The sequence below is a fragment of the Lycorma delicatula genome, chromosome 7, assembly GCF_047948215.1.
Source record: "Lycorma delicatula isolate Av1 chromosome 7, ASM4794821v1, whole genome shotgun sequence".
Lineage (NCBI taxonomy): Eukaryota > Metazoa > Arthropoda > Insecta > Hemiptera > Fulgoridae > Lycorma > Lycorma delicatula.
This window is the reverse complement of record NC_134461.1, coordinates 20,907,843-20,935,512: the sequence shown is the minus strand read 5'-3', so window position 1 is coordinate 20,935,512 and position 27,670 is coordinate 20,907,843. Positions and strand designations below refer to the sequence as shown.

The 27,670-nt window shown below is 30.0% G+C and overlaps 1 protein-coding gene across 5 annotated transcripts in view; it reads right to left on the bottom strand.

Annotated features, from left to right (window-relative positions):
• shi (dynamin-1 shibire) overlaps window positions 1–27,670 on the bottom strand; it is a 219,921-nt gene that overhangs the window by 78,577 nt on the left and 113,674 nt on the right. For all 5 annotated transcript variants that reach the window (XM_075372150.1, XM_075372149.1, XM_075372153.1 and 2 more), the window contains one exon: window positions 23,794–23,913. In XM_075372150.1, the coding sequence (XP_075228265.1) occupies window positions 23,794–23,913 (120 nt within the window). The remainder of the gene's footprint in view (window positions 1–23,793; window positions 23,914–27,670) is intronic.

Genomic DNA, 27,670 nt, shown 5'->3' with positions numbered 1-27,670 from the left:
AAGATGAAGAACACTCCGGACTGTTACAACTGACAAAATCGTCGCAAAAATCCATAATGACATATTAAATTATAGTCAAATAAAGATAAATGAGCTTGCTGACTTCATAAAAATCTCAATCAACTGTATCCACTACATTTTATACAATGTTTCGGGAGTGAAAAAGCTTTCTGTTTGATGGGTGCTGCATTTGTTACTGTTCAATCAAAAATTCATACAAATGAACACTTTTTAAGGGTATTTAAACTTGCTTTATTTTGACAAATGTATTTAAACCTTATTTAAATGCGACTTCTAAGTACCTTCAGTCTTCATTTCTATAACAGTCAATAAAATATCAAACAGGCCAAACAGCAGGTGGAAGTAGGTGAATGTACACCAAAGGAAAAGGAAAAACAGTTCCATCTTCAGCAAAAGCCAAGGCTAAGGTTTTTTTAGGATTCTCGTGGTCTCATAAACTACCTAGGAAAAGACAGGACTATCACCTGAAAGTATTATGCTTCACTAGTGACTGAATTCAGGCTTAACATTAATGTCTGACTAAAAAGAAACTGCTCTTTCACTACAATAATGCGCCTGCATACATTTGTCAATTTGCTGTTGCACAACTCCGTTACCTATGTTTCCAAGTGCTTCTCCATCTGCCATATTCATCAGATTTGGCTCCCAGAGATTACTTCCTCTTCTTAAACCTGAAGAGATGGCTTGCTGGATGAAGACTCATTTCAAATGATGAGGTCAAAGCTGAGCAACCATTAATTTTGCAGAGTTGGACAAATTGCACTCACTATACTGAGGGTATTAAAAAGTTGGAAGGTAGTTGGTCTAAATTTATCAAATTGCAAGGTGACCACGTACAAAAATAAAGAAAATAATCTGTGTTTTCTTTGCCAGCCTGAGAACTTTCTGAACAGCCCTTGTATATCCTAAGAAGTAAACAGGTGTTAGGAATATTATAAAATGTATAGATTTATATTAGATCTGATTTGTAATTTTTAACTTCTGCTAAAAGACTGCTCATAGAACACAAGTATTAAAAATATCAGGGGTCTCATTGCAATCAAGTTGCTAAAGTTTAAATATGGTGAAAAGTAAAGTTTGAAACTTGGTGGGAGAAAAAACAGTCCGTCTGGTGTGATCGCTTGACAAATTAATAACTGTAGCTACACAGCATTGTTCTCTGTAAAATATAACTGATACAAAACATAACTGATCTGTCACCAATTGCTCATATCTCATCTGATCTTACAGTTTCAATGGCATTATTGATAAATATTAATTCTTCATTATTAAAAATAAAGCTACTTTTAATGTAACAAACATGCAAATATAATTATGAAAATATATTAATTACTCTCTGAACAAAACAAAAGCATACAAACACTTTCATAATAATAAAAAAAATTAATGTTAACAAACAACTCATGTATTAAAAATTCTAGATCTCTAGGGTTTACTTAAAAAAAAAAAAATGTAAATTACTAATAAAGTAACATTATCTTTTTTACAAATTTTGATGCATAAATGTACAGTTGAAATGGGAATCACAGCAAACAAATTGTTGGCCATGTTTCTAGATATTGAATATAACAATAAAATTAATTTCAATAAATAATAGAACTTAATTCAAAAAAGTACATTAAAAAATAATTTAATAAATGTAATGATAACAATTATTACTTTATAAAGGAAGTTCTTCTGCTGATAACATTAAAAGATTTTTCATGTAACCCAAGAAACTTTTAAACACAAAAATTGGTATTTTCAATTTGATGTCAAATCCTTCATTGAAATTTAAAAATAATTAATTGAAAAAGTGTATTTTCTAATTCTTAACGCACTTTTCTGAAGTTGCTGTATATTTTGTTTAAAAGTTAAATAAATTTTTTTTTAATCTGTTTTATTAAAAATAATTCTACAAAATCATTTGTCCATATAATAAAACCCAGTCATAAATAACAAAAAAGGCAAGAAACCTGGATCCTATTAAAAAATAATAAAAGAAATACAAAAAATGAAGCAGACTTCTACTAAGTGTGTAACACGGTGCTCCAGAATATAAGTTTTTTTTTTTGTCTTCAGTCATTTGACTGGTTTGCTGCAGCTCTCCAAGATTCCCTATCTAGTGCTAGTCGTTTCATTTCAGTATACCCTCTACATCCTACATCCCTAACAATTTGTTTTACATATTCCAAACGTGGCCTGCCTATACAATTTTTCCCTTCTACCTGTCCTTCCAATTTTAAAGCGACTATTCCAGGATGCCTTAGTATGTGGCCTATAAGTCTGTCTCTTCTTTTAACTATATTTTTCCAAACGCTTCTTTCTTCATCTATTTGCTGCAATACCTCTTCATTTGTCACTTTATCCACCCATCTGATTTTTAACATTCTCCTATAGCATCACATTTCAAAAGCTTCTAATCTTTTCTTCTCAGATACTCCGATCGTCCAAGTTTCACTTCCATATAAAGCGACACTCCAAACATACACTTTCAAAAATCTTTTCCTGACATTTAAATTAATTTTTGATGTAAACAAATTATATTTCTTACTGAAGGGTCGTTTCGCTTGTGCTATTCGGCATTTTATATCGCTCCTGCTTCGTCCATCTTTAGTAATTCTACTTCCCAAATAACAAAATTCTTCTACCTCCATAATCTTTTCTCCTCCTATTTTCACATTCAGTGGTTCATCTTTGTTATTTCTACTACATTTCATTACTTTTGTTTTGTTCTTGTTTATCTTCATACGATAGTTCTTGCATAGGACTTCATCTATGCCATTCATTGTTTCTTCTAAATCCATTTTACTCTCGGCTAGAATTACTATACCATCAGCAAATCGTAGCTTCTTTATCTTTTCACCTTGTACTGTTACTCCGAATCTAAATTGTTCTTTAACATCATTAACTGCTAGTTCCATGTAAAGATTAAAAAGTAACGGAGATAGGGAACATCCTTGTCGGACTCCCTTTCTTATTACGGCCTCTTTTTTATGTTCTTCGATTGTTACTGTTGCTGTTTGGTTCCTGTACATGTTAGCAATTGTTCTTCTATCTCTGTATTTGAACCCTAATTTTTTTAAAATGCTGAACATTTTATTCCAGTCTATGTTATTGAATGCCTTTTCTAGGTCTATAAACGCCAAGTATGTTGGTTTGTTTTTCTTTAATCTTCCTTCTACTATTAATCTGAGGCCTAAAATTGCTTCCCTTGTCCCTATACTTTTCCTGAAACCAAATTGGTCTTCTCCTAACACTTCTTCCACTCTCCTCTCAATTCTTCTGTATAGAATTCAAGATTTTTGATGCATGACTAGTTAAACTAATTGTTCTGTATTCTTCACATTTATCTGCCCCTGCTTTCTTTGGTATCATGACTATAACACTTTTTTTGAAGACTGACGGAAATTCCCCTTTTTCATAAATATTACACACCAGTTTGTATAATCGATCAATCGCCTCCTCACCTGCACTGCGCAGTAATTCTACAGGTATTCCGTCTATTTCAGGAGCCTTTCTGCCATTTAAATCTTTTAATGCTCTCTTAAATTCAGATCTCAGTATTGTTTCTCCCATTTCATCCTCTTCAACTTCATCTTCTTCCTCTATAACACCATTTTCTAATTCATTTCCTCCGTATAACTCTTCAATATATTCCACCCATCTATCTACTTTACCTTTCGTATTATATATTGGTGTACCATCTTTGTTTAACACATTATTAGATTTTAATTTATGTACCCCAAAATTTTCCTTAACTTTCCTGTATGCTCCGTCATTTTACCAATGTTCATTTCTCTTTCCACTTCTGAACACTTTTCTTTAATCCACTCTTCTTTCGCCAGTTTGCACTTCCTGTTTATAGCATTTCTTAATTGCCAATAGTTCCTTTTACTTTCTTCATCACTATCATTCTTATATTTTCTACGTTCATCCATCAGCTGCAATATATCGTCTGAAACCCAAGGTTTTCTACCAGTTCTCTTTAATCCGCCTAAGTTTGCTTCTGCTGATTTAAGAATTTCCTTTTTAACATTCTCCCATTCTTCTTCTACATTTTTTACCTTATCTTTTTTACTCAGACCTCTTGCGATGTCCTCCTCAAAAATCTTCTTTACCTCCTCTTCCTCAAGCTTCTCTAAATTCCACCGATTCATCTGACACCTTTTCTTCAGGTTTTTAAACCCCAATCTACATTTCATTATCACCAAATTATGGTCGCTATCAATGTCTGCTCCAGGGTAAAGTTTTGCAGTCAACGAGTTGATTTCTAAATCTTTGCTTAACCATGATATAATCTATCTGATACCTTGCAGTATCGCCTGGCTATTTCCAAGTGTATATTCTTCTATTATGATCTTTAAATTGGGTGTTGGCAATTACTAAATTATACTTCGTGCAAAACTCTATAAGTCAGTCCCCTCTTTCATTCCTTTTGCCCAGCCCGTATTCACCCACTATATTTCCTTCCTTGCCTTTTCCAATGCTTGCATTCCAATCTACAACTATTATTAAATTTTCATCTCCTGAGATGAAAATATAAGTAATAGGGATTTATTATTTTTACCCTATGTTTTTTCCAATAAATTCTCTTTCTAACTTTTGCATGAAAATATTTTGAATATATCAGAATAACAACGAATTTACAGTATTATATTATATTATATAAAACACTAAGCTATAAGAAAAAAAAAAAAAAATATCTTTGTATTGTCTATAAAAACAACAAAATCTTTTGTTTAAAGATTTTTCCAAGGTTACATGGAAAATCTTAATACAAGACCACCAGAGGAAGTTTTCTACAAAATACCTAAAACAATTATCACTAAAATTGTTACATGTGATAAGGCATGTGACAAGATAAGGCTTGAACGTACATAAAGTTAGTTTTTTAAAAATATGTACAGAAAAAATTGAGAAACTTCTTTCTTTGACTTGATTAAAACTAAAACTCATTTAAAAACTATTACTTAGTGATGACTAAAGAAAATTAATGTTGAAAAAAATCAGCAAATGCATTAACTACATTTTTTCTACTTTGAAGAAGTATTTCAACCTCTACTACATACATACTCTTTGAGGTCAGTAAATCCTTCTTAATCTTAATAGATGTCAATATACACATACAAATAAACAAACAATTTTTGCTTTATTCAAACTATTTATACAAAATTTCACCTTAAAAACCACTATTATTTATGAATAGGGAAAAAGTTTTGTAATGCAAAATTTTCATCTTTTTATTAGTTCAAAATATTTAAAAAGAGTTCAAAAGATGTGACCCCCTAACCGAGTCAATTTCTTCATCCTTTAGAGATAAAGACTCCAAAACCTTCACAGCTTCAATGAAAGCCTCCCCATATACAAAGTAACCATCCAAAATTTTTAATTCAGTTAATGGTAATTTATAAATCCGAATAGACATCAGAACATATAAATTTAACATGTATTGAACAATTTCTTGATGTTTCATGGTTCAAAAGTAAAAACAAAAAATGAAGAAAGGTAATTTTAACTCTACTACTATACTTTCCTCTCATTATATATATATATGATAACATACTATCGCAAAAACCGATCTGAAGGGTTTTTCATGATATTAACAAAGAACTAATACGTTTTAAAAAATATACTTAAATTTTGAAAAATAATATAATGTTTAAGGTGTAATGTGCAAGTCTTGCAATATTTACAATATTTTTTCTTTCATTTCCACCAATCTCAAAACCTTTAGTTACATACAAAAAAATAAAAAAAACTGAATTTCATATATACATTTTTTGTTTTACTTTAAATAATAAATATTAATTTTTAATTCATAAAGCATCAAAATTTGCAAATTAAACATAACAAGATAAAAAAACAAGATGAACTAATTAATTTATATTAAAAAAAAATAAACATATATATAAAACAACAAAAAGGTGATGTAATTCTACACAATGGATAAATAATGGGGGAACTTTTTTATGCATACCATACATAATACAACAAACATTTTCAAAAAGAATTACATTTGGGTAAATCTACGTATCTACTACAACAGTGAATCAGGTATTAATGTGCAAGTCTCCCACAATATTTACATCTTTTTTTTTTTTTATTTCTACCAACCTCAAAACCTTCCTGTTATGTACCAGAAAATAGAGAAATAATTTTAAATTATTATTATTTTAACATGAATAACAATCATTATTAACAAAATAAAAATTTTATATTAATACAAAATATAAAAACAAATAATTATTTAAAATCTTGGTGCTAAAAAAAAAAAGAGTATCATTATTTATTAATTTTAATTCAATACAAGATATATATATATATATATATGCATATATTATACAGATGTTGTTTACTGTTCAAAATAGGAACAATAAATTGTTGCTGAAAAAAATTTTATCATAATAATGTTGAACTGAACACAACAGCTGGGGGAGACTTTACAGCTAAAATACTGAAATAAAAATCAAATGCTTATTTTTTTTTAACAGCAAAATAATAAAGCATTTTATTACATAAAAGAAATTTACAAATATAAAGATGAAAATAAAACATGAGATGAAAATAACAAAATAAAAAGGAAAAACTAAATGTAACAGTGAAAAAGTTTGATTGTTGTATTATGTTTGTTTTGTTTTTTTTTTGTAATATTATTGTAATATTTTTATTTCAAACATTGATAATTAATTACACTAATACTAATTAATTGTATTAATACCAAAATAATTGTAATAGTAATAATTAATTTGTTTGCTTCAATCGTGATAAATGAATACACATTTAGAAAAAAAATAATTCCTCTCGGCAATGAAAATGGAGTAATGATTAATTATTGAAAAAAGAAATGATAAAGTTAAAACCCCAAAATATAATAAATAATGAAAACTTCTCATAACTGAATAATAATGTGAATATGTGGGTCAGATACAAAAAATACCTCATATAAGAAAAATAAATATTTTCATTTCAATAATGAATAATGCTTAATTTACTATTTGATTTGTAATCAGAACTCTCTTCCTTTTTATTGACATCACACTCAACATAACATTTGAAAATAATACGATGGAGTAGTAATATGTGAAACTGTAAAAGAACTTAGAATAATCACAATGCTTACAAACCAAATGAATCTTCATCATTCAATAATTACAACCTAACAATAAAAAAAATGTACACTTTGGTTTGAAATTTTACTATATATGAAAGGTGGCTAAAATGTATTGCACACTGGAACTTAACGAGAGAACAAAATGTCACACAAAGTGACAGGGTGCTGCCATTTTGTATTTCATTCCCCTAATACTAATATTCCAAAACTTGTTGCCTCATATCCCCTCATTTTCTGTCAGTCACCACTGTTATGGAGTTGAATGCACCTGTTATTTCAATGTGTCTAAAACAATATACAGACTGAATTTTTAACTGTGGAAAAAATAAACGTGAGTGACATTCACTGCCGTCTACGGTAATGAAACTGTTGATTGAAGTATTGTGAGTAGGTGGACAACAAAATTTTATGTAAGAGAAGCTGGTAAGGAATGTTAAGGATGAGACCTGTTTCTATCGCTGATTAGAAGCTCTACCAAAGGAGGTGGGTGAATAGATTAAAAAAGGTTCACATCACACATAAACTTTATAACACCTTAAGAGACATCTGCGTCAAATTCAATAATTCTATAAGACAATAATGCTTGACCACACACCACATGCAATCGCCAAAATTCTTGTTAAGTTGAAATGTAAACCCATTCCACACTTCCATACTCAACAGATTTGACGCCCTGTGATTTTCAGATGTGGTAAGGGTATTCATTTCATCAAAGAAATAGTGAGGTCATAGATCAAGGAAAGACCACTAGCATTTTTTATCGACAGATGGGTAAACTGGTTTGCTATTGGGGGAAATCTGCAGCTGTAATTAGTGACTATGTGAAAAAAATAAATGTTAGTTTTGTAGCACACAAAATATACTTTTATATCATATTTGTTTCATTTTACTTATATCTTTTTACTTGCAAATTATGAATGACCGTACATTAAATTTCAGCTACTCCTGGGTAATTGTATATTGGCAATGTCTAATGATGTAACTTGCAATAAACTGATTTGATAGACGATTAGTTACACACAATAAAGAAGAAATTATAGTTATAAAAATAGTCATCCCAGAAGAATTACTTAATTACACAGTATTTAATAAAAATGAAATTAAGTACCGATATAAAAGTTAATGTTCTTAATATAGAATTAAAGTAATAAACCTAAAATATTGATTTTTATTGTTTTTTCCTAATTCTTTATCAGTCTGAATGTAAAAAAATCCAGCTATGCGAATTTTGACACAAGAAGTTTAAACATATTTAAAATTTACACATTAATTAAAGCAATAAAAATCTTTAAAAAACTTTTTCATAAAGATCTGAATTACACTGTTAAACCAGTAACAAATAAAATTATTAATTAAAAAAAAAAATTATAAATATATACGAAAAAATCCTGACTATAACAGGTATAAAAAAATTTCATGAGATTTTTAGAATTATGAAACTAATTATTTTGATGAAACCTAAATTTATGTTTCCTTAAAATAAAAGCTAATATTGTAAGATAAAGAGGGGCACTGCAACACCTTATTATCTTTACATGTTTTTATATATATCATTTAGTTATCATTAAAATTATCAATAAATATTAACGAAGTTATATTGCATTTCAAGAAAAATGTGGCTTGAAATTAATAAAAATAACATGGAGGTCAAATAAGAAGTAATTATTAATTTTTAATGTAATGTAGTAGTGTATCCTATCTGAATAAAATAAAATAATAAACAAAAAACTAAAAAGTTGCAACACATAAGTTGGATATTATTTTTATTTTTTTAAAAAGATTAAATAAATAAAAGTCTCTTAGACTGTTAAAAAAATGAGGACACATCAAACCCAGTAGGGCAGAATTTACTACTTCAATGAATATTAAAATTTCCATGTAATAAAGTTACATTATATCAATTAAATTAGTAAATCTCAATGACAACCTATCAAAAACAAGAAATAAATATCATCCAGCATGAATTCTTGAAATAAAAATTGTTAACCTGAAATACCTACTATAAAAAATAAAAAAAAAAAAATATATATATATATATATATATATATATATAAAAAACAATTTTTTCTTTATTGTTGTCCACATCTCCTTAGTATTATATTAAGTAAAAATAAAATTCAGCTATCCATCATAGTACGAAATCCAATAATGTTTCTTACATATCTCATTACTTCTTATTTGTAATAAAAAGTGCATTTAAGGGTTACCCTCATCGTCAGTTGATCACAAAATTAACGTGTAATTTGAAGTTTTTTAATTTTGTGATCAACTGACGATTAGGGTAACCCTCGAAAGCACTTTTGATTACAAATAAGAAGTAATGAGATAAGATAATAAGCATTATTGCATTCTGTAATGTGATTTTTTTTTGGGGGGGGGACAAAAAAACATTTGCATGTCATCATCGTCCGCAAAACAAACATGAGATATAAATACAAAATCTAATAGAATAACAAAAATTAAAACAAAATACAAACTTAAGTAGAAATTTAAAAGCAAAGACAAAATAAAAAACTTATTATGTAAACACAAAAACATACAACTACTGTAAAAAAAATCTAAAAACACTATTAAAAAGTATGTAAAATATCAGCACACACCGGAGAAAAAAAAACACCCGGTTCAGCATCCAGTCTTTATTATTGCCCAGGAATTGACAAAAATTCCTGAGCAATTTAAATTTACAACGCAAGGCCACATAACGTACGCATTCCACAAGAATGTGCCGCAGTCAAGCAGCAGTTGCATTGTACGCATACCAGTGCATTTACTGCTGACATCAGATACCCGTTGCGTAGCCCTCGTTTGTCCTATCCACAGTTGGCAGAGGACCACTTCCTCATGACAAATTTTCCTGTATGAGAACCCCTACGGCAACACAGAACCTTTAATGTATCTGAGTTTGTTATCTACTGTAGCTGTCCAGTCATCTTGCCCCTTTGCACGAAGAGTAGATTTCATATAGCTAATAAAGTCAAATGCAGTAACATAGGTAGTGAAGGATGGTTGACTGCGTGCATCTTTAGCAGCAGAATCTGCACATTCATTACCCGGAATCCCCACATGGGTAGGGATTCAGCAGAAATGCACTTGTGTGTTGCGATGGTTCAATTTGGTAATTACATTGTAGATTTTGGTGGCAATAGGATGTCTGAAATAAAAATTTTCTAAGGCTTGGAGAGCACTACACAAGTCACTACAAATAAGGATATGATAGTACTTTGGGTTAATGATACTCAAAGCCTTATTTATAGCATATAAATCAGCAATAAAGACACTCATAATATCAAGTAGACCAAACATAAAGGGTTGGTCATTAACAATAAATGCGCATTCAACTCTTTCATTCTGTTTCGATCCATCTGTATATACTACTGCATCTGGGTTTGTCTAGTGCGTGAGACGGTGTTCACATATTTCTTCCATGAGTTCCTTCTAGCGTCCAAGAATACTCAACGACATTCTGCTCCAGCCTTACAGTACAAATCTAGATTTTCATTTGTAGGCCTGGAAGAAAATTTATACAGTACCTGCCATCATTTACTAACAGCGATTCAGCAATCATGATTTCACCAAGAAATGGAAGGATGTCTAGGGTTATCCAAGGTTTGTGGATTACATCTATTAGCAATCTCAAATATCATGGAGATACAAGAGGAAAGTTGATCAAGGATGCCCGTGCCACTGTCTTACTACGATGGAAAGGCTTTATGGTAATTGTTCCAATCCGCCTTTTCAACAATCCATTTCCATGGCCGTTTGTTCACCTCACAATCAAAACCAAAAGAAATAATAATTGGCCTGAGATCACTGCCATGAAAGTCATCACAAACAGACCAATTAAGATGAGGGAGTAAACTTGATGTGCATATGGAGAGGTTGATGTTGACAATGTACCTGATGATAAGGACATGAGTGTGCGACACGTCATTCAGTAGACAAAGGTCCAAGTCTTGTCTCACTATTCTGTTTACCCTATTTCCTCGAGAGGAGCAGAAAGATGGCCCCAGGAAATATGGTGGGCATTGAAGTTTCCTACTATTAACGATGGCAATGGGATTTGGATAAGGAGATTTGACAGTTCTAGAGCATTGAACTCAGAGTTCGATGAGATATACAAATTGCAGATATGCAATTTGAAGGGGATAGAGACCTTCATGCAACAGTATGAATGTGGGTAGCTAGTACTATCCTTGCAGCCGACACCTCATTCCGCATGAAAATAGCAACTCCACCACTCTCCCTGCTGTCTATTAGACAGTCGTATCTCTCACAGAAATAGCCTCTGAATGTTATTGCATCTTGTTGTACAATATGCATTTCTTGGAAGCACATGAATAGTGGTTCATATGCACGCGCCAATACCTTAATATCCTCAATGCAGGACCAAAGACCTATAATGTTCCACTGAATAATGTTCATACGTAAAGACAGTTATAGATACAGCATTTCAGGAAAATGTATAAAAAATTAATTGTATGTGATTCATTTTTTTTTTCTTCGTAGATTTGGTGGTAAGGAAACCCTATGCTCTGGGGTCTGGTGGTTCCTCAACCATATCCTCCAGTATACAAGGTGATGGAGGAGATTTTGAAGAATGGGAAATCATAGATGACATCCCAGAAGGGGGTGGTTGTGGGGGCTCCCTTAACAGGGAGCTTATCACCAGCTGTGATTTTTCCTCCCCGTACAGGTAAAACTTGGTGGCAGAAACTTTCAGAGGGATCCCACAATTGGATTCACAAACTGTGACCAAGACTTTTTGTTCACTTTCAACAGCTTGGAGATAGTGGCTGTAAGTGAAACGACTCTTTCAGAAGGATTTGCACTGTTGATTACCTAGAGTTGTGGGAGCTTGGTTTAATGCAGCAGTGAAAAAATATACATCTGGTTTAACCAGGTTCTGTGAGTTAATTGTTTTTCTGTATTCTCTGCGTGCAGCCGGAAATGATATCTTCTGCTCGGTAGAGATTTTGAGAATTGTTTTTTCTTCTTTAAGAGTTGGTAAATTAGGCAATATTGGGAGCAGGCTGTCTGTGAACCACTGCAGTTTACACATTTTTCATCTTCATGGCAGTTACTGTCATTGTGGCCTTTCTTAGCACATTGAGAAAAGATCTTTGTCTTCAAGGAAGATGTTGCAGTGTGATCAAAAACTTGGCATTTGAAACGTTGATTCAGGTTGGGTATGAATGGTTGTACCTGTATCGACAGATAACCCATTTTAATCCTCTCTGGTGGTACTGGGAGATTAAATGTTAGTATAACAGAAGCGTTGGTTCTTCAATTCTGTTCTGCCGTTTCATCATACACATCACATCTACAACTTCTTGGGTTTGAAGCTCATCAGCTATCTCTGTAACGTCCAGCTCCAGAAGGTCTCTCCAAAAATTACTCCCTGGCTGATATTTAAAGTTTTGTGGCACACTGTACTTACGTTTATACCGCCCACATTAGTTACGCGTAAGAGAGATCTACTCTGTTCATTGTTATGAGTTTCACTCAATATCAATCCATCTCTTAATTTTTTTATGTTCTTCGGTGAGCCACATGATCCTGTTACTACCGTGTTGATCGGGAAGGGCGAGACCTTGTGAAGGGAGCCACCTTCCTGAGTATTTCGCATAACAACAAATTTAATGTTCTTAATCAGTGGATGGGTTGTGTTACAATTCCCCATGTTTTCTACTTACTGACATCCTCATCAGAAAAACCCAATCAAGGCCTTGTCACAAGATTGTTTTTGGTGGTTTTTTCATTTGAAAAAACCACCAACCGTCATAGGAATTTCATTTAGACTGGTAATTTTGGTTTCACGAATATTGGCGATATAACAGACCACTCCAGTGGAGTGCACACGTACTGGAGCTAGAGCTACATACAAATGGGTTCACCCAGGTGCCCAGAGGTCATCACTGGAGACTCACTACATACAGCCATTGACCCATTAGCATGATAGTTCCTAGACCCATTAGCATGATAGTTCCTACCTTGGATTACGGTTGCTCATTGTAAGGTATCGCAATATAAACGAGTGTATGTGTAAGAAGAAATAGTGTAGAATATCACTGAGTAATTGTGTAAGGTATATGTTGTAATTTGTGTAGTGCTGTCTGTGTAATGTACGTGTATAGCGTAATGTAACACCACTCATCTCTACCTCCATAGGCAATGAAATTCATAATGTTGTATTAAAATCAGAAGCACAACAGTGTTCAATATCTATAGACCACCAGCTGTCTCATCGCCAACCTCAGAAATTCAAATATAACCTGAATGGAGGAAGAAAGCTTACCTAAGATAAAAGCCTGAAGTCACTCAAATTGGGATAGGCGAGGGAGAATCTTAAAATTGATTGCCTGGCCTTAGTAAATGATATAGCTCTCTTGGCAAAAAATGTAAAAATGGCAGAACTAAGTGTTCGACAGAATGGCCAAAAAGGCAACAAAAATTTCAATATAAAAAACAAAGTTTATGACAAATATTAAGAATGCACCAAAATTGTAATGGATAGAGCTTTGAAGAATTAAGAAGACAAGCAAATTTAGGTAGTTGGCTGAAGTTTCCAACCAAATGCAGCGAACAAGGAAGCAAACATTTCAGGATCAATAAAATCCTATGATCTAACGAAGTACATGTAAAATAAGAAACAGATCTCAAGGATGGGCCAGATCAGGCTCTACACAACGATAACCCAACCAGTAGTTTTTTACTCGGCAGAATGCGTAGCTCTGAACCAAGGGGAAATAGATAAACTGGAACTTGAAAGATGGATAATAAGGAAAATCCTAGAGCCCACAACTAATGATGGTTAGAAATTAAGAATAAATGAAGAACTTTACCGGGAGCTAGATAGAATCACGGAGCAATATGTAAGCAAAGACTGGCATTCTACAGACATCTTACATGAATGAATTCAAACAGACTTATGAAGAGAATTTTTGTCAAGTTAATGGTGACCAAGACGAATGTCAAATGGTTCAAGTAAGTTAAAAAGAACATAGGGTAGGAAACATAAACATCACAGATTTAAAAGACAGACAGGTATTTAGGTTTAAAAATCTATTTTAGATTTAAAAATCTTAGAAATCAAATCCAGAAGAAGAAAGAATGCACTAACCTAAAGCAATCTGAAGAAAAAAGAAGTGGCACAGTGAAAGAATGGAATATTGGAGAGTTAAAAAGAAAACTAAAAACTAGCCAGAAATTAACTAATCTGTGTGGTCCTAGTGTGACCAGTGTTGAAAAAAATTTAAATAAAGAGCAACTAAAAAAAAATCAACACCAAGAAGAAACTTGATGAAGTGTTATTTAACATCAATGACCAAGAAGAACCAGCTTTTTGTGTTTTTTTTTAATAGCATTGGGAATGGTATTATACCTAGTTAGTTCAATTTTTCAGGATGTTCTGAGTGTTGGAAGAACTATCAGGTCGAAAGGAATTACACAATTCTATATCACTCTTTCATTTACAACAATTTAATCACATAGTATTTGTTTCTACTTCTTTGGTTATGTAGCATTTTTAAAAATTAAATTACGTAACACGCAGAAATTTTAATTATAAAGATATGATAGACATTCATGATCTTAATCTTGGAAAACATATAAGATCTCTAATTAAATATCTCTCTAGGACCTGGTCAAACGTTTTCTTCTCTAAATCATTCTGGTTGATAATGGCTCTATATCTGTATGTTTTTTATAAGGTGTAATCAAACTGACACATACTACATTAACTCCACTTTAAAAACTTATTTATTTTGTTATAAACTACTTATAATTATTCTACTTTTTATCGTACCAGATGATATTTATTTCTGACAATATAACATAATCTAGAAATTTTAATAGTTATAAAGATATCATAAGAGTTTACAATGAATGTTAGGTTATTGGAATCGGAGGATTTCATATTACTAAAAAAAAATCTTATTTTTGATGTTTTTTTATAGGAATTGTAAAAGATATTATTTCATTTAACTCTCAATTAGACATAACACATAGAAAATTTTTATTCCAACTTTTGTAACTGTAGTACAAATTTACTAAAATAACCCAATTACTGGGATTTTTTAAAAAGTAATCTTATATGACAAAGTAACTAAATAGCATAAACTACATGAAATAATTTAATAAAAATAACTATATTCATATTAATGAGAAAACTTGAAAAACATAAAGCTGATATAAAGAATATCTCTAAATATAAATAAGTTTCAAAGAAGAATTTAAAACAAACGTAGTGGCATTAAGGAGAAATAAAAATTGCGTTTGTAGTCTAGTAAAATAATTAACTGATTGTGCTGTATTAATGTAATAGAAGAAATCACAAGACAATACACACACATGCATACAACACTTGAACATAAAATTTTTATTTATTTTTTATTTATAAGCAAAGTTATTTAAACATAAGGTGCATGCGTAAATCAGTACTTAAGAATTTACATCGATAAAGCTTAATGATTTAATAAAAAAGTTCAATTATTTAATTACAACCTATTACAACACAATTAAATTCTAATAGCACAAGAAGTAGCAACACTCTAGTCGCAACACAATTTACTACAATCCCCAGCATTTTTCATCAGTCATTAACTTTCATTCCCCATTCTGAATTATGAACAAACTTATAAACATTTATTTTAATGTAGTAAAATAAACCTTCCAAAGAATTTTTTTTAATAAAGAATGAAATAATATAAAAAATAACTTCTTATTAGCCAGCAAGGTCAGTTAGCTCATTGCCAGAAGGCCTATGATAGCCGTTTTGAATTTTGTAGGGACCTGGTTTGAGTGCTTAATACTAAATATTTCATTAACTAGTTAAAATATTTATATTACAAATGGACTTCAATAAGTAAGTCTCAATAAATGGCACTGTTGTAGGATAACAGTATTTAAATACCGAATACTGAATTGTAAATAAGCTTAAAAGTTGTTGTTAGCTAGTAAACCTTAAAATTAGTTAAACCAATACGAAAAGATAGTTTATAATACTGCATGAAGATTATTCATTTATATCATAAGAAAAAACCAGAAGGTACTCTAGAAATTCTAATGAGATTATCACTCACAAATTTATTTATTTATTCAAGTAGCTTGTTTCTTTATTCAAGCTTATAAACAAATTACAATAACCAAGCATTTTTTAATAATAATAAGAGATGAAGTTTCATAGCTCTTAAAAAATGACAACCTGGACTGGAATTCAAATATAGAACTTTCTGGATAAACAGCAGAGATGCTAACATATTACTACCTATATTAACAATTTAGTTCTCTGAATAACAGTCTAATTAATTATTTGTTGATAATGGTATAATGAAACAACTAAATAACAGTTTTGTCATTATGAACAAATTGAATCCAGATTTAAAGACATTTATTTCACATTTATAATAATTGATTTTTTGTTTCTAATTTTTATACCAGTTTTTTTCACAGAGCATACAAGTGCAATTTGGCAGAATTCTTTGCATTAAATACAGACCAAGAATGAAAACAGAATTAAGTTAATTATCAAGAAATCATTATTTATCGGTAGAAAACTATAAATTTTCGAACGTTGTTTGTCATGTATTTAACATCATATATAGATATGTATTCACTGCATTTAATAAATCATACATTTGATTTAAAATAAAAGAGAAGGGAGATGAATGACAGATGAAAATATACTACAAATTTAAAACAAAATGAAAAACTTATTAGCATTTTACAAAATGCTTTAGATTAAAACTGTTCTCTTAAGTCTTTGTTGTATAGGATGAAAATGATCATAAAATACGCCTGTGTAGATTTAAACTGTTGGTAAATAACAAAACCATTTATTATTTTGATACAATTCTTAAAAATATTTAGTATTTTACAAAATACCTTTTTTTAAATTAATATAAAATGTAAGAAAATCTAGATTTATAACCTACAGAATTTATAAGTAAAAGTTCAATACGTTATTTAATACTGTGCTTTAAAAAACAATTATACTAAACTTAATTATAGGAATAAAACATATTATTTAATATTTTCTTTTACAAATTCATCTAAAATGTCAAATAATCTACAAATAAATAAAATAAAACAAACACTCCCACACACAAACATATTAGGGGAATCATGCATGTGTGCACACTAAAAATATATGTAAGAGTTGAGTTGAAGTGTGTAAAAAATAAAAAGAAAACAAACAGTAAGGTAGAGAAGAAATAAGTTAGTAAGAAGAATAATAATGTCAAAAGAACGAATGACTATTAAACAAAAAAAAAAATACTCTTAAGAAAAAGAAAAGAAATGTAAAGATAAATTAAATGCAAGAAAAACATATTAAAAATAAAAATAAAAGAAAGCACCGACTTAGAAGAGAATATGAAGATGAGAAGAGATGTTTGTTAGTCCATTCCAAGAAACTTACCCTGACCTAAACAGAAACAAGCAAGTAAAACAATAGAAAATAAAGTAATAAACAAAACATATCAATAGAGATTATCAAAAAAACGTAAAAAACCAATTATAGTGAAACTTCTCCATCTGGACTTAACAGGTAAGACATTATTTTATACAACCAAATCATGTATACAACCAAATTCTGTAAAGTATTACTTAAATAGTATTTTCATTTAGTTTACCTCAAATAAGAACTTACATTTAATGAACATTCCAAAAGAAACACTAATGCTAAAATAAGCCCAGGTTCAATCGTCTCTGATGCAAACAGTTGTTCACATTAGGTATATGTCTAATCTTAATGTAGCAAAACAGGAGATTCATCTATCTTTCTACAAGTCATTAGCTATAGCTAAACAATCTCAACAGCAGATAATGAACTACACTCGGTCTTCGTAACTTCAATTTTTAACAAGAAGCAGCAACTCACTGAATTGCTGTCAACTTTGGCTGTCACCAATTTACTTTACTTTTTATTTTTCAATCTCCACAATGCTACTCCCTAAAACATTCCTATTACTGCAGATTCATCAGATTAAAGGAATTCAGTTTACTGTCTTCCCCTGTCCATCTAGACTTCCTGAATCTTCAAAACTAGTATTCATTTTTCAAACTTCTCAATTCTTGCAACTACAGAAAATGTTTTACACAAATGTCTGATACTCAATTCCTAATTAGTATCAAAATCCAGTTTATTTCATTTAATCTGTTTCTCTTAACCTTATAAACAAGATATTATATTGCCTAATATAATTTTATAATACAAATTTCAAAACAAAGGCTGTGGATTTTTATATCTATTCAAACACTGCGAAGTGTTAACTTAAATTTAATCTGCAAATTCAAACTGCACGAACTACAGTTTAAAAAAAAAGTGTATGGATAGAGAAAGTGATTATAGACCAATTCAATATTGAAATTTGTTAAAGAATGGATCATTAAAACAAAGATCAAAATTTTCAATAATCTCCTGTAAAGGTAAGATTATTTAAAAATAAATAAGTAATATTAATAAAATAAATGAAGCAGTTTCTTTTTTTATTATTGTGTTTTTTTAAATCTACACTTAAAAAGTGCAGGATTATTTATATTAAATATATAATTAAGTATTTTTAGTTATCTTTTCTATGGTCAGATGACTCCTGAAATAAACTATTACAGCAGCCAAAACCAGCATAGATGAAAATTTTTCAGACAGACAACAATAATAATCACTCATGGGTGGTTGTCCAGATACAAGAGGTTTCATTATATATGATTTTATTTAAACATATAACAACGAAAACTATAAAAATTTTAAAAGAAAATAATGTAAAAATAATAAAAACTGTAAAAGAATTATTATTGTGAAAAACCTGGAGAGAATCTGAATTAGCATCCTGAAACTATATATTACATAAGCGACTGAAAATGCAGTATATGCTTGAAACTACAGTGGAACAATTGATATGACCAAAGGGTCAGGCCAATTAAAACAGGTTCACTGAAACGTAAACTCAATAATTGTGCTAATATAAATATATACATTTATTTACATAAGTTTAAAAAAAATTAAAGCGGTGATCCTAAACTTTCAAGTGCTACAACCAACTTATGTGTTTAAATAATAAGTGTCCATGGTGAATTCTTTAAATATACTAAATATGTGAGTAAAATAAAAAAAAAATAAGAACACAGACCTCAAGAGAAAGACATAAACAATGCTTGTAGAAGTTCTCATTTTATAATCAGCACTAATTACAATTCCAATTTTCATTCATTTTAAATTTCATGGGTTTAGATTGAGAAAAACTCATAACTCAAGATGTGTTCATTCAAACCGATGATTTTACAACAATAAAATCAGTGTTTTATCTCTGAACTTCTGTTCCTTTTATGATTTATATAGATGCATGAAATATGTTAATTAAAAATTATAAAGATTTTTGCATCAGTTAAATTTAAATTACAAATTGTTTATTTACGTAAAATAGAATCGCTACCACAGAAATCAGCATTACAAGATTTAAAATATCATCTCCGATTGTAATATGACGTATGGGTGCAGCAAAATAACCTGCCAGATTTTGCTTTGTCACTGTACAGGCATAATTATAATGGAGGGGTAGGTAAACAGTATTCAATACCAGTAGTGAGTGCCTTGCCATTTTATTTGCTGTTATGAATTGAATGGATGAGAATCATGCATTGCTGTTGATTAATCAAAACAGATTCTGTTATTGCTACTTAAAGAACCTTATACACTTCACACTTAGTTGAAATGCTCTGGTTTCAGACCATAAAATAATTTTATTGTGGGTTAATAATTTCAGAGCCATAGGTTCAGCCTTAAAAAAGAAAACAATCTGAAAGGGCTAGAAGTGCTCAGACACCAGAAAATTTCAAAACTGTGAGAGAATCAGTATTGTGATCTCCCAGACAGCTAATCCTACATAATCCTAGTAATTTATATTAAATTTTTTTTCTAATTAAATTTGGATTTAAATCAGGATTAAATACCCTGTTATCCAAGTTTCTGCTTTGCATGTTTCAGATCAAACTGTGAGAAGAATTTTACACACATACCTGAAGTTTCAACTATTCTCATACAAGAACTTGGTGAACATGATTGGAAAAATCACAAAACATATTAATCATCAAAATTTTTCAGAAAATGCCATCTTGATATCAACTTATAAAGCTTATTTTCTGGCAGCGTTAACAAGCAGAATTTTTAATATTGGCAGAAGAAAATCCTCAACAGTTTGTGAAAGGTTCCTCCACAGTCAATGTGTTACCGTTTGGTGTACTGTTGAATCGTTTGGAGTTTGGAGGCCTTACTTATTTGAGGAGAGAGGCACAGCGATAACAATAACAGCTGATCGATAAATTGTAATGCTCCAAAATTTTCTGGGATCAAAACTCAGAGAACTTAAGAATCCGAATGTGTAGTTTAAACTGGATATGGACACAGTTAATAATGTGTGAAGATTAATGGATATTTCAAGAGAAATGTTTCCGGGCACTTAATCAAGTGCCCTGGAAACACTTAATCTGATTACATGGTTAATTTTCAATTAATGCTGAAAAAATGGAGGTTGTGCCACACATCCTGTATAATAAAAAACATTCATGACAAGAGGATGTTCTGAAAACATCCATCCAACACATTATTGTTACTGACATTGTTGTAGAGCATTATATAAACCCCCACTGACACAAGAATGATTCTTGTACACAGATAACCCTAATTAATAATTTGGAATTCATTTACAGACTTAACAAAAACATATCTTGATATTTCCTTGTAAACATTTCCATCAAACTCTGCTTCAATTTAATTCAATTCCATTTATAAAGTTTTAAACATTTTAAAGTTTTGTTATATTTCAAAAATTTATTATTTTTTTAGAGAGAAATGTAAGCACATACTTCAAAGAATTAAATACATAATTTAAATTTGAATTACATTTAAAATTTGATTTTACAAGATTAGTATAGTAATTTCCCCCTGTTGTTATACATTGTTGAAAACAAATAATCATGAAAGAAATTCAGCAAAACAGAAAAGTTGTTACAATAGTATTTCATGTTAAGTAATTATAATGCAGTATAATTGGGTAGAATTTTAAAATTAAATCTGATATGAATGAAAATAATGATATTTTAGTTTATTCATAAGTTTATACTTGTATTTATTTTGGGAAGCAGGGTAGTTTTTCTGCTGCTAACTATATTATTTCTTCTTTTTTCATTTATTTGTTTACTTATTTTCTTATATCCACTTTTTCCTCATCGTCTACTGATGATGATTGTTAACAATCAAAACAAAAACAGTAACAAAACAAGAAATTCCTTTCTTAATCGCATAAAAAAATATAGTTATAATACACATGAGAAGTTCTACTGTTAATATCTCAAGCTTATACTACACACATATTATTGAAAATGATTAATTCTGCCCACTGAAAAAAAAAAACTATTAATCTAAAATAAACTAAATTAATTATCAATTTAAAATAATAAATAAACTATTATCTTTTTAAATGTATTACATTTATAATAAGAAAATATGTAATAGCGCGTCAACAGATAACATACAAATAATGTGTAATAAAAGAACATTATCAAATCTTAAAATTAATAAAACCTTCATTGACACAAACATCTAAAATATTAAAATACAGTAAAAATTATAAATAATTTCTTAAATCTGTAATCTACCAGAAAGAATAACAAGGTTAAAAACATTGTACATAAAAATTAACGAAAAAAGAACTTATAATATATTTGTATAGTTATAAATTAAATATATTCAAAAAGTATGTTAACAGAGGTTCACAGCAATCTTAACATCTTTTTGGTCTAATATCATCTTTTCCCAATATTCACTTTGAATAAATATTTTCCCATTAATATTAACACATTAAAAACAAAATTTTAAATTAACAATAAATACAATTTATAAAAATTGACACTTCTATCCTCCATCCATATCAACATCACTCTCTAATGTTCAAAAATATTAAAATTAAATTCTCCTAGAAAGTAAATTTTAATTTACAAGCATCATAAATTACATAAATGATAAAACATGGAAAATAAGTAATTTTTTTTTTTTTTGAAGTAACATAAGCGTTTCGTTTGTGTACAAGTTATAATTTCAACTGTTAAGTGATTAAATAAAATGTAAAGTACAAGCTCGATAATAGAATCAGAACCTTTAAAAAATGATTTGGTTGTTCTATAAACTTAGGATATTCAATAAAAATATATATCTGGTTTTTTTACAGATAACTAGAATTTATCTTTCCTAAAAAAAAACCACAATACAATTTATAACTAAATAATAATAAAGATAAGAGATGAGATTAGAATTAAATACTGTGTGAATTAAATACAACTGAAAATATATTTTCAAAAAGCTAAACATGAGACTAGTTGACAATCATTCATTACTGTTATCACAAAACAAGTTTTTGGAAATCTTGGGAACTGGAATAAATTCATAGTGAGATACAGATCTGAGTGCAGATGGCAATTAATGATAAGGTAGTGTGTTTAGACTTCTTAGAAATTCTAGACACATTGGTTAAACAAAAAAAAGAATTGGTAAAATGATCTTTTGATTTACACCAGACTAAGGGACACCAAATGGCAAAGCTTTTCAAGTGCCTTTTAGACATCCTCTTATGTCAATCGTCCACGTCTTAACTTGATCACTGATTTTCCAGTCAAAGTACAATTAATAAGGTAAAGGTGTAATGCTTTTTTTCTTATGTGGTTTTATAGTGAACTCATCACACACATAAAAACTGTTAGAATCATTTACACACTTATGATGCATTATGAGACTTAACTGTTCATTAACTTAATATAGTTATCACACTTACTGAAGAAATTTTACTATTAAGAGCAGTACGCCAACAAAGCCAACAAGTTTTGTGATGTTTTGAATTGTATAGAAATGATGAATCTTGTTCATGTATGCTTTAATAGAAAGTTATAATGTGATGACATGTACTATTTGTATTAAAACTTAAGTTATTGTATCATGGTTAATGACTAATTAAAAGAAAAATTTTAATATTGGAATTTTTCAAAAACATAGGGAGATAGAAAAATTCCAACTTCAGATTTATTTTCAGCATTAAAATGCGGATTGGTTTCATGTATTACATGTTAGGAAACAAAGATTATGTTTATGACTATAATTATTGAATATTTTCCATAGTCAATTTCACAAATAGTTTTATGATTGAAGTCATAGAATAAACTATTATAAATATCTAAAGAAAATGAAAATTTGTTATTTATATAGAAATTATAGAAACATGAGTTCAGTATAGTGTGTAAAGAACATTTTTAGTAATTTTATTCTATTTTCGAAAGTAAACAAAGCATTATTAACAGATTCAATCACCACATATAAATCTCCCACAGAAGCCTTTGTTTCAGTTAACATATAACTTATATGTTAATTAAATACTAGTTTCACTACACACTTTCACTAATTTATTAATTTTGACCTAATTAGGTTCTGAATTTACTTGAAACAGAATTAAAATTTACTCTTTCACATTAAAATCAGTTGCACAAAGAGCTGAAAATATCCAAGAAAGTTGCATAACAGATGATAGGAAAATAATTTTAAAAATGAAAATTCCAATCAGTTTGTGACAGATAATAAAAAAACACTTTCTAAAATAGCTCAAATCTAACAAAACAATTTGTGAACGATTCAAACTCACCTCATCACCGTTTGATTGGTCAGTAGTTTTTTCAGGATACACTCCGGCCCTAAGGAATGATGCTTTCCATGAATCAACTTCATCTTGTGTTTCACAACTTAATTCAAGTTGTTTGTAGTCCTAAAAACAAAGGAAACTGTATAAATGGATAAAAAATTACGACAAGGAAAATAAGGTTTTCCTAGAAAGTGTAAATATATGTACTTTTGTTTCAAGTTCAACATTAAAGTAAAGTTATCATCCAAACAGCACTAACAGAAGAATGCTGTACATTTATTTCATAAAAGATTTAAGATACAGAATAAGACAACTCAGTAAACCATATACTGTATAATAAATAAATTTATAAACCACTGTACATAACATACAACGGATAGCTGAAATGTTACGCACAATCGTTCACAACTCACAAATGAAAAGAGACATCGAGTGAAACAAATATGGCATAAAAGTAAAAGTACATTTTTTTTTTCTATAAAAACTTTTCCACAGTCGCCATTTACAGCTATAAATTTCCACCCAAAGGTGAACCAGTCTTTCATTCTGTCAATGAAGATTGCTGGTGGTCTTTCCTTAGTTCATGACCTCACTGCATTCTTTATTCAGTTCATCATCTGTAGTGAAATGAGTATCCTTAATATCATTCTTTAATTGCAAAAAAAGTGAAAATCACAAAATGTCAAATCTAATGCGTATCAAATTGTAGAAGAGGTTCAAATTTCAACTTTACAAGACTCAGTGGCTTCATACAATATCTATAGTTATACATTTCTGTGTTGCAGAATTATCGACTTTGTGGATTATCAAATACAACAAATGCCTCCCAAGGTGTTTTAATGTTTGTGTATTGCAATAATTTGTAGTCGACCTGGCTTCCAGGTAGTCAGTCACATACTCTTATTTGGAATTCCAGAACACTGTCAAGAGAACATTATTTTAGAGAGGGTTGGGTTTTGAATTTTTCTGATTGTGGCGAACTACATTGCAAGTATTCCATGCTCTGCTGTTTTTCTTTTGGATTGTAATGATGAATCTGAGTTTCCTATTCCGTAATAATATTGAAAAGGAAATCATCTCCCTAATCAAAATAACGTTTCAGAAGCTGTTAACAACATTCCTTTTGTTGTTTTTGCTCCTCATTGCGAGTTTGCACAGCACCCATCATGAACAGATTTTACAGCAATCTAGTTGTGGAATAATAGGTCCTATTTGTTCTTTTGATTACCTATCTTTTGGGTGGCAATGCATTGTATAATGCGATGGTCATTTTGAATCAATTCATCCACCTCCTTTTGGTGCTGCTCATCAGTCATAGAAACCGGATGACCACCACAAGGTTCATGCTCAATATTCGATTTACCAGCTTCTGATGCTCATCATTTTATTGCCCATCTATTCACAGTACTTTGATCAAACATTTCATCACCGTAAACAACTTTTAGACGATCATGAATCTAACTAGCATACACTTTTCTGCTGTTAAAATTTCAATCACTGCATATTGTTTTAAATGTACTGATATAGCATATGTACTCGATTCCATAAAAATAGCAACTAACAGAAATTGAGTGCACGGATCAACAAGTGTTGAAATGTTTGTAACAGGTGAAATTTCAAGATGGCACTCCCTGTTGCTTATGAGACATTTTCTTCTTCCAATTAGTTACAATGTGCACTACACATTTAAGCCACCCCACATATAAAAAGTTGTTGATAGTTATCAATATACAATTCAACGATAAAATTTAGTTCATACTACTTTCAGTTGGTATTCTCATTGATAAAATTCTAGTCAGTATAACTCTAATGAATTCCCATTGCTACTTATGGGATACTTATAGATTGTGAGAAAAATAATTTTTTTGGCTGTAAAATGAGCCAACTGAATTAACTGTACTTCTCCATGGTTTAGTTGAAACTTTAGTTTAAAATATTTTTTTTTTTTTTTTTTAGCATCCCAATGAAAATTTTTTGTCTTCAGTTATTTGACTCGTTTGATGCAGCTCTCCAAGATTCCCTGTCTAGTGCCAGTCATTTCATTTTAGTATGAAATGAAATGACTGGCCTACATCCTACATCCTGAAATGACCCCTACATCCTACACCCCTAACAATTTCTTTTACACATTGCAAATGTTACCTGTCTAAACAAACAATTTTTCCCATCTAACTTTCCTCTAATACCAAAGTGACTACTCCAAGAGATAAGTCTGACCTATAAGTCTGTCTCTTCTTTTAGCTATATTTTCCAAATGCTTCTTTCTTCATCAATTTGCTGCAATATCTCTTCACTTGTCACTTTATCCACCCACCTGATTTTTAACATCCTCCTGTAGCACCACATTTCAAAAGCTTCTAATTTTTTCTTCTCAGGTATTCCAATTGTCCAAGTTTCACTTCCATATAAAGCTATCCAAGCATATACTTTCAAAATTGCTTTCCTGATGTTTAAATTAATTTTTGATGTAAGTAAATCATATTTCTGACTGAAAACTCGTTTCGCCTATGCTATTCGGGATATTTTATATTGCTCTTTAGTAATTCTACTTCCCAAATAACAAAATTCTTCTACCTCCATAGTCTTTTCTTGTCCTATTTTTATATTCAGTGTGCCATCTACTTTATTTCTACTACATTTCATTACTTTCATTTTGTTCTTGTTTATTTCCATGCAGTAGTTCTTTTGAAAGACTTCATCCATGCCATTCACTGTTTCTTCTAAATCTTTTTTTACTCTCAGCTAGAATTACTATATCATCAGCAAACCGTAGCATCTTTATTTTTTCACCTTGTACTGTTACTCCATTTTTATTACTGCTTCTTTCTTATGCTCTTCGATTATTACTGTTGCAGTTCGGTTCCTGTAAATTTAAGCAATTGTTCTTATATATCTATACTTAAACTCTAAAATTTTTAAAATGTTGAACATTTTAGTCTACGTTCCAGTCTACATTATCAAATTGCCTTTTCTAACTCTATAAATGACATGTATGTCGGTTTGTTTTTCTTTAATCTTCCTTCTACTAATAATCTGAGCACTAAAATTGCTTCCCTTGTCCCTATACTTTTCCTGAAACCAAGCTGGTTGTCTCCTAACACTTCTTCCACTCTCCTCTCAATTCTTCTGTACAGCATTCTCATTAAGATTTTTTATATATGTGTAGTTAAGTTAACTGTTCTGTATTCTTCACATTTTTCTGCTCCTGCTTTCTTTGGTATTATGACAATAACTCTTTTTGAAGTCTGACAGAACTTAACCTTTTATGTAAATGTTATACATCGGATTGTATAATCTATCTATCGCTTCCTCACTTGCACTGAGCAGTAATTCTAAAGGTATCCTGTCTACCTCAGGAGCCTTTCTGCCATTCAAATCCTTTAATGTTCTATTAAATTCAGATCACAATATTGTATCTCCATTTTCATCCTCTTCAACTTCCTCTTCTTCCTCTATAACACCATTTTCTAATTCATTTCCTCCATATAACTCATCAATATATTTCATCCACCTATCGACTTTGCCTATCGTATTATTAATCGGTGTACCATGTTTGTTTTACACATTATTAGATTTTAATTTATGTACCCCAAAATTTTCCTTAACTTTCCATATAACTCTTCAATATATTCCACCCACCTATCAACCTTTTCTTTCGTATTATAAATCAGTTTACCATTTTTAGCAGATGCTACAAATGATAAATGCAATAGTACATTAAAAATATTCATTATCATTTATTACTAACTTAAACTTGTGTTATATATAAGTAAATGCAAATGATTTATGAATTAATTTAAACCCAGTCTTACTAGTCTTAAAAAATGAATAATAAACCAGAAACAAGATACACTGAATGAATGAATTAGATTAAAAAAAA